The sequence below is a fragment of the Myxine glutinosa genome, chromosome 11 (genome assembly GCF_964187855.1).
Source record: "Myxine glutinosa chromosome 11, kmMyxGlut1.1, whole genome shotgun sequence".
Taxonomy (NCBI): Eukaryota; Metazoa; Chordata; class Myxini; order Myxiniformes; family Myxinidae; genus Myxine; species Myxine glutinosa.
The window spans coordinates 85,446,610-85,463,484 of record NC_136271.1 but is presented as its reverse complement, the minus strand read 5'-3'; the positions used below and the strand labels follow the sequence as shown (position 1 = coordinate 85,463,484).

Genomic DNA, 16,875 nt, shown 5'->3' with positions numbered 1-16,875 from the left:
TGTGTAACGCTGGTCCTCCTTTATGGTTTGGAGATGGTGGCACTGACAGAGACAACAACATCGGCTGCAGGTCTTCGAGAACAATTTGGTCAGGAATATTGCAGAAGTGGAGAGAAGGAAGATGGATGAACTGGGAGAGGAGATTGGTGAGCAGATGAGCTTGACTGGGAGATTGTTGAAAGCCACCAGAAGTAGGCTGGACATTTTGTGTGGATGGGGGGGAAGAGAGATTGGCAAAAAGAGTGGATAGGTTTAGGGGGAAAAGAGGTGGAAAAGAAAAGAGGAAAATAGGCGATCCCAACGAAGTGCTCGTCGAGACCAGAGCTGAGAACCAAAGACAAAGAGGGGATTTTTTTTCCTTTAATCATTCCCTTGTCTGTTTCGTGTGTCTGAGTGGAGACGTCTCAAATTAGGATTTAGTTTTCACTTCAACATTCATGTTTACCCTATTGCTTTACTTCATTGAATTCATTATTTGTAGCATTTTACTTTTGTGTCGTGTCCGTTTACTTGTTTGTGGGTTTGAGTAATAAACCCCGTGGCGGCCATCCGATCAGATAAGGCTTCGACCCTTTCCCGCGTGCGCGAAAAGATAATCCCGCCAAGTTCAGGTATACGCCTCAGAGTTAAAGCAACATTCGGCTATCTGTCCAAGGGTGGTCTTCATCGGCTGCGGACTTGACAATTTATTTATATATATATATATATATATATATATATATATATATATATATATATATATATATATATATATATATATATCCAAATATATCTTCAGTTCTCCAGCTTTCAATGAGCGCACGTAATGACGTCACTGCCATGTACATACGCTCTGTACATGGCAGTGACGTCATTACGTGCGCTCATTGAAAGCTGGAGAACTGAACATATATTTGGATTGGTTGCTCCTGGCTGCATCCAGGCGATTCCATATAATGAGTGGATACCAGAGATAATGTGCCATGTGGCAGATGGTACTTATCGCTCCCATTAAGGTACAGCATAGCTGGATGGGATACCTTAATGGCGGTTCACCACTGATGGTATGAAATCGCGTAGTAACTGATATATATATATATATATATATATATATATATATGTATATATATATATATATATACACACACACACACACACATACATATACACATACACATACACATATACACATGAAAAACAAAGACCCACCCACATCTCTCACACGTGAATGGAGGGAATGATCAATCACCTCTCACCTAATCAACTTCCCCAGGTAGCAAGGATTATATAAACAAAAGTAACTCCTCCCATGCACTCCTAGCCGAAGAAAGCTGCATAACTGCATCCGTAAAGGCTACACAAGGTCAGCCTTTTGCTGTATCAAACTCTTCCCAGAGTCCCTCCACAGCTGTAACGACATTTACACACAAGAGAAACACAATGCTACACACCCCCTCAGCTGCCAGACTAGTTTCATTGCTAATTGGCAAACCATCAGACCTTTGAAGATATTTGTAGTTCCCCAAGAGCCAAGACCCTCAAAACCACCAAGACTCAAAAGACACAGAGGACCCAAATGACTTAGAAGACCCTAAAGACCCAAAATACCCCAAAGACCCTGAAGACTATTAAAGATCACGAAGACGCTTAAGATGCTTTAGACCAATTAGACAGCTTCGACCCTTGACCATTTAGAGCTTCACACCACTTAGACCTTTTTTGATTAAAAATAAATTACAAATAAATAATATCACCAATATTACAAATAAATTTGTGCAAAAGAAATGTTTGTATTATGATTGGTCGAAATCATGACAACACAGGACTCAAGTTCAGTCAGGTCATTATCCTGAGTTTAAATAAGCCTGCGCCCCTGTAGCGTCGATCTGTAGCGAGCGTAGCAGGCCGATCCATGCTCTTGTACAAAAGCCTGTGCCCTTGTAGCGACGATCTGTAGCGAGCGTAGCAGGCCGATCCATGCTCTTGGACAAAAGCCTGTGCCCCTGTAGCGACGATCTGTAGTGAGCATAGCAGGCCGATCCATGCTGGTGTACAAAAGCCTGTGCCCCTGTAGCGACGATCTGTAGCGAGCGTAGCAGGCCAATCCATGCTCGTGTAAAAAAGCCTGTGCCCCTGTAGCGACGATCTGGAGCGAGCGTCGCAGGCCGATCCATGCACTTGTACAAAAGCCTGTGCCCCTGTAGCGACGATCTGTAGCGAGCGTAGCAGGCCGATCCATGCTGGTGTACAAAAGCCTGTGCCCCTGCAGTGACGATCTGTAGTGAGCGTAGCAGGCCGATCCATGCTGGTGTATAAAAGCCTGTGCCCCTGTAGCGACGATCTGTAGCGAGCGTCGCAGGCCGATCCATGCTCGTGTACAAAAGCCTGTGCCCCTGTAGCGACGATCTGCAGCGGGCGTAGCAGGCCGATCCATGCTAGTGCACAAAAGCCTGTGCCCCTGTAGCGACGATCTGTAGCGGGCATAGCAGGCCGATCCATGCTGGTGTACAAAAGCCTGTGCCCCTGTAGCGACGATCTGCAGCGAGCATAGCAGGCCGATCCATGCTAGTGTACAAAAGCCTGTGCCCCTGTAGCGTCGATCTGTTGCGAGCGTAGCGGGCCGATACATGCTAGTGTACAAAAGCCTGTGCCCCTGTAGCGACGATCTGTAGCGGGCGTAGCAGGCCGATCCATGCTAGTGTACAAAAGCCTGTGCCCCTGTATCGACGATCTGTAGCGAGCGTAGCAGGCCGATCCATGCTAGTGTACAAACGCCTGTGCCCCTGTAGCGACGATCTGTCGCGAGCATAGCAGGCCGATCCATGCTAGTGTTCAAAAGCCTGTGCCCCTGTAGCGACGATCTGTAGCGGGCGTAGCAGGCCGATCCATGCTAGTGTACAAAAGCCTGTGCCCCTGTAGTGACGATCTGTAGCGAGCGAAGCAGGCTGATCCATGCTAGTGTATAAAAGCCTGTGCCCCTGTAGCGACGATCTGTAGCGAGCGTAGCAGGCCGATCCATGCTAGTGTACAAAAGCCTGTGCCCCTGTAGCGACGATCTGTAGCGGGCGTAGCAGGCCGATCCATGTTAGTGTACAAAAGCCTGTGCCCCTGTAGCGACGATCTGTAGCGAGCGAAGCAGGCTGATCCGTGCTAGTGTACAAAAGCCTGTGCCCCTGTAGCGCCGATCTGTAGCGAGCGTAGCAGGCCGATCCATGCTAGTGTACAAAAGCCTGTGCCCCTGTAGCGACGATCTGTAGCGGGCGTAGCAGGCCGATCCATGCTAGTGTACAAAAGCCTGTGCCCCTGTAGCGACGATCTGTAGTGAGCGAAGCAGGCTGATCCATGCTAGTGTACAAAAGACTGTGCCCCTGTAGCGACGATCTGTAGCGGGCATAGCAGGCCGATCCATGCTGGTGTACAAAAGCCTGTGCCCCTGTAGCGACGATCTGCAGCGAGCATAGCAGGCCGATCCATGCTCGTGTACAAAAGCCTGTGCCCCTGTAGCGTCGATCTGTCGCGAGCGTAGCGGGCCGATCCATGCTAGTGTACAAAAGCCTGTGCCCCTGTAGCGACGATCTGTAGCGGGCGTAGCAGGCCGATCCATGCTAGTGTACAAAAGCCTGTGCCCCTGTAGCGACGATCTGTAGCGAGCGAAGCAGGCTGATCCATGCTAGTGTACAAAAGCCTGTGCCCCTGTAGCGACGATCTGTAGCGGGCATAGCAGGCCGATCCATGCTAGTGTACAAAAGCCTGTGCCCCTGTAGCGACGATCTGTCGCGAGCGTAGCAGGCCGATCCATGCTAGTGTTCAAAAGCCTGTGCCCCTGTAGCGACGATCTGTAGCGGGCGTAGCAGGCTGATCCATGCTAGTGTACAAAAGCCTGTGCCCCTGTAGCGACGATCTGTAGCGAGCGTATCAGGCCAATCTATGCTGGTGTACAAAAGCCTGTGCCCCTATAGCGACGATCTGTAGCGAGCGTAGCAGGCCGATCCATGCTCGTGTACAAAAGCCTGTGCCACTGTAGCGACAATCTGTGGCGAGCGTAGCAGGCCGATCCATGCTAGTGTACAAAAGCCTGTGCCCCTGTAGCGACGATCTGTAGCGAGCGTAGCAGGCCAATCTATGCTGGTGTACAAAAGCCTGTGCCCCTGTAGCGACGATCTGTAGCGAGCGTAGCAGGCCGATCCATGCTCGTGTACAAAAGCCTGTGCCACTGTCGCGACGATCTGTAGCGAGCGTAGCAGGCCGATCCATGCTAGTGTACAAAAGCCTGTGCCCCTGTAGCGACGATCTGTCGTGAGCGTAGGAGGCCGACCCATGCTAGTGTACAAAAGCCTGTGCCCCTGTCGCGACGATCTGTAGCGAGCGTAGCAGGCCGACCCATGCTAGTGTACAAAAGCCTGTGCCCCTGTAGCGACGATCTGTCGTGAGCGGAGGAGGCTGATCCATGCTGGTGTTCAAAAGCCTGTGCCCCTGTAGCGTCAATCTGTTGCGAGCGTAGCAGGCTGATCCATGCTAGTGTACAAAAGCCTGTGCCCCTGTAGCGACGATCTGTAGTGAGCGTATCATGCCAATCTATGCTTGTGTTCAAAACCCTGTGCCCCTGTAGCGACGATCTGTAGCGAGTGTAGCAGGCCGATCCATGCTTGTGTTCAAAACCCTGTGCCCCTGTCGCGACGATCTGTAGTGAGCGTATCATGCCAATCTATGCTTGTGTTCAAAACCCTGTGCCCCTGTAGCGACGATCTGTAGTGAGCGTATCATGCCAATCTATGCTTGTGTTCAAAACCCTGTGCCCCTGTAGCGACGATCTGTAGCAAGCGTAGCAGGCCGATCCATGCTAGTGTGCAAAATAGAGTGTAGGAACATTTTTTGCATTTTTGCATCAGTCGTGCAGGTCATTTTCCCATCACGTGTAGTGTTGTTTTTAAACAAATTTCGTTGTGAATTCTGATGAGACATGATCTTGGTTCCAGTCAAGCTTGTCTTGGGTCTGGAGAACGTGAAAATTACTGGATCAGACAAGCTTGTCTTGGGTCTGGAGAACGTGAAAATTACTGGATCAGAAAAACTTTTTCTGAGCATCTTGTAAAGTTGCTTCTTTGAATAGTATTCAACATAATGCAGTTTTGACAACGTGGAAATGCAATTATTTTTTTGTTGTTGACATTAAATACTTTGTCACTAAAACGAGGTGGTTGTTGTTTGCTGTATTGTGTATACAAGAGGGAGCATTCATTGTTCATTGGCCAGCTTGCCCCACAATGATGCCTGCTGTCTGGACTGTGTTGGAAGCATCTGTACATAACACGAGTGGTAGATGGTTTATTGGGCCTACTCAATGTTGGTTGGCATGAGCCAGTGTTCACGTTTTGTGTATTTCCACTTTGATACAGAGAACGTGAACTCGCAACAGGGTCTGTTGAACCGTGTGCGGCACCACTCACAAAACGAGGGCCTTCCCGGGGACGGATGTCGCTCCGCGGAGCAGGACGATGCTACGTTGCCACGCAGCAGTTCCACGTCGGACATCCTCCAACTCAGCAAGGACAGACCGAAAGGCCCGTCTTCTTGTCTTATAGTGCAGTTATTGGGATTAAAATGTAATTTGGCATCTCAAATCAGGTCGTCAGCCCTGTGCTTGCGCTCACTTGATCATTTCGAACGTAGATTTTGAAATGCTTCATTTGGATTATTTGTCTGGAGTCTCGTTTAATTCCTGTTCATGATCAGCACACACAAATATTTATTTTAATTAAGGGTTATCGTTGCTGATTTCTTTTTCTTGATCCCACAGGACTGATGGGGAATTCCAGTCCCCGATTAAGGCCTGCCAGCTCTGACGTGTCATCTACAAGTGGAAATGTTGGAGACATTATGGACGAGTTTATTGCGGAGCGACTGAGAAGCACTGCAGTAAATACCTAAAGGGCCCTTATTACCTTTCTTTTAGTGTCCACATTAGTATCCACCTCTTGATTTAACATCCTACTTGATTTCCTTATAAGTTTAAAGATCATCTGGGATAAACTTTAAAATGATTAAGACGGTGTCGATGAAGGCTTCACAATCACTTTGGCATGTTGCAGCTTTATAAATGTCTTGATTCTTTGCATGTCACCTGTCCACAAGCATTTGCTGCAGGTCACCTGTTCACAAGCATTTGCTGCATGTCACCTGTTCACAAGCATTTGCTGCATGTCACCTGTCCACAAGCATTTGCTGCATGTCACCTGTTCACAAGCATTTGGTGCATGTCACCTGTTCACAAGCATTTGCTGCATGTCACCTGTCCACAAGCATTTGCTGCATGTCACCTGTTCACAAGCATTTGCTCCATGTCACCTGTCCACAAGCATTTGCTGCATGTCACCTGTTCACAAGCATTTGCTGCATGTCCCCTGTTCACAAGCATTTGCTGCATGCCACCTGTTCACAAGCATTTGGTGCATGTCACCTGTCCACAAGCATTTGCTGCATGTCACCTGTTCACAAGCATTTGCTGCATGTCACCTGTCCACAAGCATTTTATTGTTGTCTTTGAAGAAACTCAGGAAGTAATCAAAATTGTGAGTTTACAGCCTTATTACAGCCTTATTACAGCCTTATTACAGCCTTATCACAGCCTTATTACAGCCTTATCACAGCCCTATTACAGCCCTATTACAGCATTATTACAGCCTTATTACAGCCTTATTAAAGCCTTATTACAGCCTTATAACAGCCTTATTACAGCCTTATTACAGCCTTATCACAGCCCTATCAGCCCTATCACAGCCCTATCACAGCCCTATTACAGCCTTATTACAGCCTTATTAAAGCCTTATTACAGCCTTATCACAGCCTCATTGCAGTCTTATTAAAGCCTTATTACAGCCTTATAGCCTTATCACAGCCTTATCACAGCCTTATTACAGCCTTATAACAGCCTTATAACAGCCTTATTACAGCCTTATTACAGCCTTATTACAGCCTTATTACAGCCTTATAGCCTTATCACAGCCTTATCACAGCCTTATTACAGCCTTATAACAGCCTGTGTCTGTGTCTGTCCATGTCCATCCATAACCATATCTCGGACATGTATGGACCGATTTTGTTCATACTTGGCACAAAGACAATACATTATGGTGTACATTTGTCCATAATTTTGTTTCATGATGTGATCAAATATGGCCGACTGGCGGCCATTTTAGTTGTAAAAAAAACAACCTAATGTTTCAACACGTCCTCAACCATTTCCCGGACATGCATTTGTCAATACACAAACAACAACAACATGCATTTTACGGCCATTTTCCCTGCTAGAGCGGGGGTTAGCCTTGCGGTCCCCATGACAATCTTCTCCATATTGCCCGATTTTCTGCATCTCTCCTTGTTAACCCCTTTGCCCGCATTTCTTCTTCCACCATCTTTAGCCAAGTCTTTCTCGGTCTTCCCCATCCTCTACTTCCTTCTACATTCATTTCCATCACTCTTCTCAACCAGTCACTTTCATCCTTCCTCAACACATGACCAAACCATCTCAACCTGTTCCTCTTCACAGCATCAATCACAGGCTCTATTCCCATCATCTTTCGCAATTCATCATTTATCTTCCTCTCTCTCAACGATACTCCGCACATCCACCGAACCATTCGCATTTCCACCCTTTCCAGCCTTCGTTGCTGCTCTACGTTCATTACCCATGTCTCGCTCCCATAAATCATAACACTTCTCACACATGCAGCATACACCTTTCCCTTCAGCTTCAACGACACTCCCCTCCTCGTCAGCACGCAACTCAGTTCCCGAAACTTCTTCCATGCACATCTCACTCGAGCAACCGTTGCCGAGTCTGATCCACCTCCATTCAGCATGTCTCCTAGGTAGCAAAATGTTTTCACACCTTCCAGCTTCACGTCGTCTCCAAGATCCAACTCAACATTTCCTCCATCTGCAGCTCCTTCTGTGCACACCTTACATTTGAATGTAGCTGCCACACTGGTTAATGACCCTCTCAGACCACTACATTTTTGATGAACCCACTCAGCGCACATTGTACATTGAATGGAGTTCACTCCGACACCCTTCCTGCACACAGCACATGGCCACTTCCCAGTTCTTTCCACCTCACCACATGCTTTACCACTTGCCATCACCTTCGTCTTTCCGATATTCACCTTCAGACCTTTTGTCTCCATACATTCCTTCCACTTGTTCATCTTCTCATTCAGTCCATCCATACTTTCTCCAATCAACACCAGATCATCTGCATACAACAACAACCCATAGTAAACCTCCTTTACAATGGCAATAATAATGTTGTCATTCCGTTGTTATTGCTGTTGTTGTTATTGTTGTTATTGTTGTTGTACGATCACAAGTCGAAAGGCATGGTTGATGGGCAGTGCGCACGGATCAAATTCTCGTTGTAATGAACTATGTTATTGTGGTTAATGATGCGGCTCAGTTTTATATTCAAACCAGGATCGGCATTCGAGTCACCTTTGCTGGCTGGCACATGATGTAACACCAATGAGCATGACCTCACACCACATCACAAACTTTCCCAAGCATGCAGGAGTTGAGCATGGAATGGAATGTAACAGCATCGTAGTGTGACAGGAAAACCACAGGTTGCTTGGACAGGATGGAAAAGCAGACTGATTGGAGCACACTACCTTTATTTAGTTATTGAGTTGCCTATTCACCCTGTTCTGACAAAACGCAATGCTATTTTCTGGTTTGCAGAAGAATGTTGGTGGTGGTAGTCCAATCAGCGCCGAGCTACCCTTTGAAGCAGGGGATATGGGGCAGGGGCCACCAGAGTCTGACGCACAGTTTGAGTGGCCCTCACCTTCTTGCCATTTGCCTAGAGCTACCTGTCTTGAGGGTCAACCTTCAAGTTTCAGTGCCTTCCAGCATGATGGCCTCAAACCTAAAGGTAAGTGTCAGGTCTTTTTTTTATTTCATCATTTATTTATTTTGTATACTAAGTCGAGGCATGTATAAGAGCCAACACATATAAATTATCATGAAGGGGGGCGGGAGACAATAGGGGTTGAGAGAGGGAGCACAACAACAGTGGGGAACAGGGACATCGTGAGATCTGTGGAAGAGAGAGGGCCGGGGCGGCATACACGGCAGGCACGCAATTGCAGAACTGTCAAACTTTTAAGAAGAGTTTCATAATTGGATAGAAATATTATAATTTCAGAAACCATAGTGCTGATGATGTTCTGAGGTTGTTATAGTCTCGACCACATATTTTATGGGTAGCTATTGGTCCAGGTCTATGATAATGAGAATCTTCTTTGAATCCATTTCCCATCATCAGATGAGTTTATTTGTCCTGGATATGTCGGTCATGTCCAAGTTTGCAAAATACGTCTTCTCTTTCTTCATGGTCTTGAAAAGGGTTGTTCACTCTCATACACTTTGTGTTCTCATTATCAGAGAATAATTTGCCCTCAAATTGTATTTGGCTTTCTAAAAACAATTTGGCAGAACCTGATATGGGCATTCAGTGGGGGACTATAGCATTTCAGACTCCCAAACTGGGGCCCACCGTTTGCCAATCCTCGGATCCCAACACCAAAACATGGTTCGAAGGGCAAAAAGATGGAAAATGCTGCAAGTAACAAGTACAGACATGCACATGCGGCAACAACGTTGCAAGATAGCAGCAGCCATGGGCAGCCATAGGCATAGCGACTGCAGCATATTTGCTTCCCTATTAGAGAAAGACCCACAAGATTGTCATGGGGCCCGCAAGGCTAACCCCCGCTCTAGCAGGTAAAATGGCCTTAAAATGCCTGTTGTTGTTGTTATTGTATTAGAGAAAGACCATCATCTTTGTATTCGGTTTGAACTGGCACAGTTGCTGCAGTTTTATTCCCATATTTAAGGTATTTATTCTCTTTGCATTCGGATTGCATTCTGGTTGCTTTTTGGCTAACCGCAGCTGCTACTTTTTTTTTTTTTTTTTTTTTTTTTGGTATACAAGATCGAGGCTCGTGAAGGAGCGAACATTTATCACACAGAAAGAAAAACCGACAAACCGACACATAACCGACAAACCGACACAAAACAAAAAGCATCGGGAGCGGTAGACAAGATGGGGAGAGAGGGGGAAGGACACAAACACAACATTTGAGAGCAGGAACCGAGAGACATGGAGACATCGAGAGAACTGTGGGAGGGAGAGGGCTTTGGGGGGGAGGCATGGGAAAGGGGGTGGGAGAGGCTTAAAACATATGGACACTGCCAGGACTACCAGGAAAGAAGTTGGAATTACAAACAAGGTGGATCTGGGGTGAATTAGTGGGGGTAGAAAAGATCAAGGTTTTGGATGGGGGAAGATAAGAGATGGTGGTGAACAGCTGTTTTAAAGACCTGGAGGGAGGAGTGGGATTGAAGGGAGTGTTGGAGTTTGTTCCAGAGGCGGGAGAAAAGAGGAATGAAGGAGTGAAGGTGAGCAGAGAGCCGAGATTTTGGCAGTTTAACCATCAGAGGCTTGCTGGCAGATCTTGTGCGACCTGTAGGAATATTTGGGGGACAGAGCACAGAGAGAGCTGGGGGAGCAAGGCCGGAGAGGAGTCGGTAGAAGACAGAAAGTCCACCTACCTGCCTGCGGTGAGTGAGTGAAAGGCCCTCAGAGATAGCTTCATCGCGGGAGATTCCAATGATTCTGAAAGCTTTGGTTTCAACAGCGTGAAGCCGAGCTAGGTGTGAGGCAGGAGCACCAGCCCATAGGGGAGAACAGTGTTCCATTGAGCTGCGGATGAAACCCTTGTATGTGGTGAGGAGCTCAGGTGTGCCTAGGAAGGACTTCGCACGACGGAGGATGCCCAGTCGGCGACTGGCTTTGCAGGCCAGCTTGGAAATGTGGTTTTCCCAAGAAAGATCATGGCAGATAGTGAGACCCAAAAGCTTGAGCGACAGAACTTCTTGGAGAGGATTGTTGAGAAAGTAGATGGGAGGGTTGTCCAGTCGATCTTTTCGGAGAGACATAGTAAGAGTGTGAGATTTGTCAGGATTGAAAGACATGTTCCACTTGTTTGACCAGTCTGTGATTTTGTCCAGGTCTTCAGAGAGTGAGGAGGCTGCAGACTGCCGATCTGAGGGAAGAGGAATGGAGCGGCAGAGAGTGGAGTCATCAGCAAAGAGATAGAGAGGATTTTCCAGAGAGTCGGAGAGATCATTGATAAAGACCAGAAAAAGCACAGGGCCCAGCACACTGCCTTGGGGAACTCCAGCCTGAACAGGAAGGGGAGATGAGAGAAATCCATTCAGGGCCACACGTTGACTACGACCAGAGAGGAAGTCCGCAAGCCATGCATGGAGATTTCCATGGATACCATAGGAGTAGAGTTTGGTGAGCAGAGCTGGGTGCCAGACCGTATCGAAGGCATGTGATATGTCGAGGGAGACAGCTCTGATTTCCTGTTTGGCATTGAGGACCTCCATCCATTGTTGAGACAGGAGAAGCAGCATGTCCAGAGTAGAGTGACCTGGTCTGAATCCAAATTGATGATCAGAGATCAAGACTTGTTACTTGTTCTTTCGTGAGACACCTTCAACCACCCTCCTCCCCTCCCCCCTCCCCCAACTCACCCTCCACCACTCCCCTCAATATTCTTTCTGCATGTTTGCATACATAAATATATACATATATATCTATTTTTATTGTCTGAAACCATAAAAAAACCTTCATGTTTCATTAAAGCAATACGGGCTTCCAGGTACGTTGAAGCTCCGTACATCAGGTCTCATCAAGGCAATAGATGAGGCCCACACCCTCAGAAGAGAATCAAGCAGGCTAAACAAACCGGGCGGTTCCCAGCCCTACCTCGTGATGCAGAAAACCCCCACAAGCTAGGCCAGCATCAGAGAGGCAAAGAAGCTCGATTATGTCACTGACTAAGCCGAAGGACTAACGCTGCAACCAGTGTACCAAAAAGAATCCGCGTGAGCGTCTGCCTGCCACCCAGAGACTCGGAAAACGGGCCCACCAATCCAGCAAGTTCAGGCAGTGGCGTGAACCCCTTGCTCATTCATTAATTTGAGAAGGACCCCAGCTCCTGAAGTCCTGGTGCAACACACAAACACCTGGCCATGACCATGACTATCCTAAAAACAGGCCCAACCCGGCCCGCTTTTTCGTTTGTTTGTTTTTGGATACAAGATTGAGGCTCGTGTAAGAGCTAACATTAATGACAAAAAAAACAAACGGACACACAAAACGTACAATAAAGGCAGCGGGAGACAAGATGGGGAGAGAGAGGGAAGCACACAAGTACAACAGCAGAGAACAGGGACATCGGAAGATCTTGGGGGGGAGGAGGCATGGGAAGGCGGGGGGAGGGAGCTGGGGTGGGGGGCGGGAAAGGTATGAAACACTTGGACTTCCAGAACTTCCAGAACTTCCAGAAACAACTTCCAGAAAAGAAGTTCGAATTTCAAAAAAGTGGATCTGGGGTGAAATTAACGGGGGTAGAAGAGATCATGGTTTTGGATGGGGGAAGATAAAAGATGGTGGTGTACAGCTGTTTTAAAGACCTGGAGGGAGAAGTGGGATTGAGGAGATTGAGGGAGTTTGTTCCAGAGGCGGGAGAAAAGAGGAATGAAGGAGTGAAGGTGAGCAGAGAGTCTTGATTTTGGCCATTTCACCAAAAGAGTGTTGCTGGCAGATCTTGTGCAACCTGCAGGAATATTTGCGGGACAGAGCCCAGAGAGAGCTGGGGGCGCAAGGCCGGAGAGGAGTCGGTAGAAGACGGAAAGACCACCAACTTGCCTGCAGTGAGTGAGTGAAAGGCCCTCGGAGTTAGCTTCATTGCGGGAGATTCCAATGATTCTGAAAGCTTTGGTTTCAACAGCGTGAAGCCGAGCTAGGTGCGAGGCAGGAGCACTAGCCCAGAGGGGAGAACAGTTTTCCATTGAGCTGCAGATTAAAGCCTTGTATGTGGTGAGGAGCTCAGGTGTGCCAAGGAAGGACTTCGCATGACGGAGGATGCCCTGTCGGCAACTGGCTTTGGAGGCCCGCTTGGAAATGTGGTTTTCCCAGATAGTGAGACCCAAAAATTTGAGTGACAGAACGTCTTCGAGAGGATTGTTCCGAAATTTAGATGGGAGGGTTTTCCAGACGTTGTATTCGGAAGAGACAAAGTGAGAATGTGAGATTTGTCAGGATTGAAAGACATGTTCCACTTGTTTGACCAGTCTGTGATTTTGTCCAGGTCTGCAGAGAGTGAGGAGGCTGCAGACTGCCGATCTGAGGGATGACGAATGGAGCAGCAGAGAGTAGAGTCATCAACAAAGAGATAGAGAGGATTTTCCAGAGAGTCAGAGAGATCTTTGATGAATACCATAAAAAGCAAAGGGCCCAGAACACTACCTGGGGGAGTAGCGCCACACGTTGACGACGACCAGAGAGGAAGTCCGCAAGCCATGCTTGGAGGTTTGCATGGATACCATAGGAGGAGAGTTTGGTGAGCAGGACGGGATGCCAGACTATATCGAAGGCACGTGATGTGTCAAGGGAGACGGCTCTGATTTCCTGTTTGGCATTGAGGACCTCCATTCATTGTTGAGACAGCAGAAGCAGCATGTCCAGAGTAGAGTAACCTCGTCTGAAACCAAATTGATGATCAGAGATCAAGCCATTGGAGAAGAGGAAGGATTTGATGTCCGAAGCAATGATGGATTCCATGACTTTGCTGATAATTGGGAGCAGGCTGATTGGTCTGTAGTTGCAAGGATCTGTTTTTGCACCTTTTTTGTGTAAAGCGGTAATTTTTGCTGATTTTCAAACTGATGGCAGATGACCTTGAGCAAAAGAGAGGGTGAGATAGAGCGGCAGAGCAGGATTTTAAGACCCGTGTGCTAATGCCGTCTGGTCCAGTTGCAGAATCAGAGTCAAGGTTTGACAGAAACTTCTCCACCTTGTCAGGAGTGGACACAGAATCCAGGAGCAGCTGGGTTCGACTGGGTAATGTGGGTACAGAGAGAGATGAGTTTGGGACACAAGATTTTGAGGCAAACACAGAGTTGAGGCATTCAGCTTTTTCACGTGCGGGGTCAGCTGTGTCGCCATTTGACGTAAGGGAGGGGATGGAGGGGAACAAACACCAGAAACAGATTTGACCAGACGCCACCAGGATTTGGTGGAGGGAGACAGGCTTGATAGTTCAGTCTTGAGATTAGAGAGATATTGTGTCCTGGCTCTCCTGAGGGTAGACACACACTTGTTCCGAACTTTGTGAAAGGAACTGAGATTTCCTTCAGTTGGATTTGCCTTTCAGGAGGCGAAGGAAAGTTGTTTCAGGGCAACTGCCTCACCACAAGATTCCGTGTACCATGGACGGGAGGAAGGGTATGACAACTGAAGACGAGATGGGATAAATCTGTGCATGAGAGAGAACAGTTTGCTTTGGAAGAATTCCCAGGATGAGTTGATGTCAGAGTCGGTAGAGATGGGAGACCAGTCCAGATGATTGATGGCTGTTTGAAGACCGTGCCAGTCGGCCTGAGTGAAATTCCAGACTCACCGGCGCTGAGGAGGCTCTCTGAGAATGGCCAGAGAGATGTCCACTTTAGTGATCAGAAGTGATCAGAAGAACCGATTGGAGCAGAAGAAGAGCAGCAGACATTTGCAGGGAAGTTTGTCATGACCAAGTCTACAAGAGAAGATACTCCATTGACTGAGATCTGGTTCAGGAAATTGGCAGATTGTGTCAGTCCCAATGAGTCGCAGAAGTCCTTTGCTGAGGTGCCATGACTGGAGCAAGAGGTACCCATACCCAGCCAGCTAGCATGATGATAGATGAAGTCGCCACATATGAGGAAGAGAGAGTTTGGATGAGTGGATAGAAGTTGGTCCATATTGTTGGATTGTGATATATGCAAATGTTGTCATCGCTGTTTGGGTGACGGTACAGAACACATTAGGACAAAAGGTGGAAGCGGAGGGAAAGCTGTAGCCAGAGGTACTCCTGGGGGTGTAGAGTTTTTGATATAGAGAGCAACTGCACGACCAGGACGAGGCTCGGGTCTATCATACCGGAGGAGGGAGTAACCAGGGAGAGATATTAAGGAATCAGAGACATGTTGAAGGAGGAAAGTTTCTGTTAAGCAAATCAAGTCTGGTTTGTCAAAAGCAACCTTGATGGAGAGATCATTCAGGTTTGAGCGATGTCCCTGGAAGTTTGAGTTCCATACTGTTGAGGAAGATGGAGGGGGAGAATCATCTACAAGAGAGGGGAGAGCGATGGTAAGATGTGGGATGTCAGAGCGAGGTAGGGAGAGTTGTTGACAGTGTATCAAAGATTCCAGAAGAGCGAGGAGAGAGGGCAGGATGAGGTAGACGAGGACGAAGGGCTCGTTAGTGATGGGATGAGGCACTTTGAGGGGGTTGGGGCCATCGGGAAGAAGAAGATTGGAGGAGGTGTTGGAAGAGAGAGGAAGGGTGGAGGGTGCAGCTTTGTGGATGAGTTAAGAGGAAACTTTGAGGAGGAGGGGTGAGAGGAGAGAATTGGAGGAGTGAGGGGGGGAAATTTAATGGGGAGGGGTGAGAGGGGAGATTTGAAGGGGAGGAGTGAGTGGGAGATTTGAAGGGGAGGGGTTGGAGGGGAGATTTTAAGGGGAGGGGTGAGTGGGAGATTTGAAGGGGAGGGGTGAGTGGGAGATTTCAAGGGGAGGGTTGAAGGGTGAGATTTGAAGGGGAACTTGAGGGGGGAGGGTTGAGAGGGGAGATTTAAAGGGGAGGGGGGAGATTTGAAGGGGAGGGTTCGGGGGTAGGTGGTGATGGAATTAGGGTAGGAGGGAGTAGAGGGAGGATACATGGTTTGGGACACTGATAAGAGATATAGGGTTGGTAGGATAGGGGCAAGTACCAGTGGAGGACGGAACAGAGAGTGATTTCACACTGAAGATGTACAAAAGGAACGATGAATGAAATATGAACATGGGGTTCTTGAGATTTTAAACTCAGAGATGCGTTTGAAAACGTCAGAAGAGGTGTGATATGAAGGTGAGTTTAGAGATTGGAGAAAGGGCAAGCTGGAAGAGATTGAATTTTTTTTCGTGGAATGATTGAAAGAGCAATTTGAAAATGGCCTTTTGTAAAGGAAGAAGAGTGAATTGTAATCGAAGAGAGTATGCAACACACGAGAAGGAAGTTTAAACATTTTAAAACAAAGCTGTGAAGAGAAGTCTGGGTATTCACTGAAATGAGGGCAGGGAGGCTGGGGGACGATGATTGCAGAACAAGTTGAGAAGGAGGAACAGAAGAATAGAAGGTGATTTACAATCCAGATGGAGCGGAGATCGAACGAAGGTGGAGATCGAAAATGACCTTGCTCAGAAGCATCAATACAATCCCCGCCTGAGGTTGCAGCAATGTGATGTACAAATGTATCAACACTAGCTATGTATCCCTGCTGATAAACCTATCAGCGAATGGAACCTGGTTGCACTGGGCCATCGCCTTGGCAATATGGAATCGGTCATCGTGATCGATGAGTGTTGTAAAATGCTCAAAGGCTGGCTGACTAATGCAGTTTACACAGCCGTCAACCATGCCAGGTTTGCCCATCAGATCATGAGTGTCCTCCCCCACTCACCCTCTGACGATGGGGATGTGGTGGTTCCAACAAAGCTTCAGTCAACACCCGACGGGGACCTCATCGCTGCTCGAATTAAACGATATATAGTCGGACGGTTCTGCTAATTCGCGGATTCCACATATTTGCGGGTGATAAAATGCGACCTGTTTCTCTATTCGTGGAAAATTGTCCCGCAAATTTGCGTTTTATTTTTCTATTCGCGGCCATGTTTCGCAAAATCGTGGTTTGTTTTTTTCTATTCGCGGTCGTGTTCCGTAAATTAGCGGTTTTTCAGGGGCATTAAAACAAT

At 47.6% G+C, this 16,875-nt stretch overlaps 1 protein-coding gene across 4 annotated transcripts in view; it reads left to right on the top strand.

Moving 5' to 3' along the window:
- LOC137416855 (ral GTPase-activating protein subunit alpha-1) overlaps positions 1-16,875 on the top strand; it is a 344,184-nt gene that overhangs the window by 151,269 nt on the left and 176,040 nt on the right. For 3 of the 4 annotated variants that reach the window (XM_068102512.2, XM_068102510.2, XM_068102511.2), the window contains 3 exons: positions 5,376-5,540; positions 5,777-5,895; positions 8,713-8,905. In XM_068102512.2, coding sequence (XP_067958613.2) covers positions 5,376-5,540; positions 5,777-5,895; positions 8,713-8,905 — 477 coding nt within the window. The remainder of the gene's footprint in view (positions 1-5,375; positions 5,541-5,776; positions 5,896-8,712; positions 8,906-16,875) is intronic. The other variant, XM_068102513.2, reaches the window with a different exon arrangement.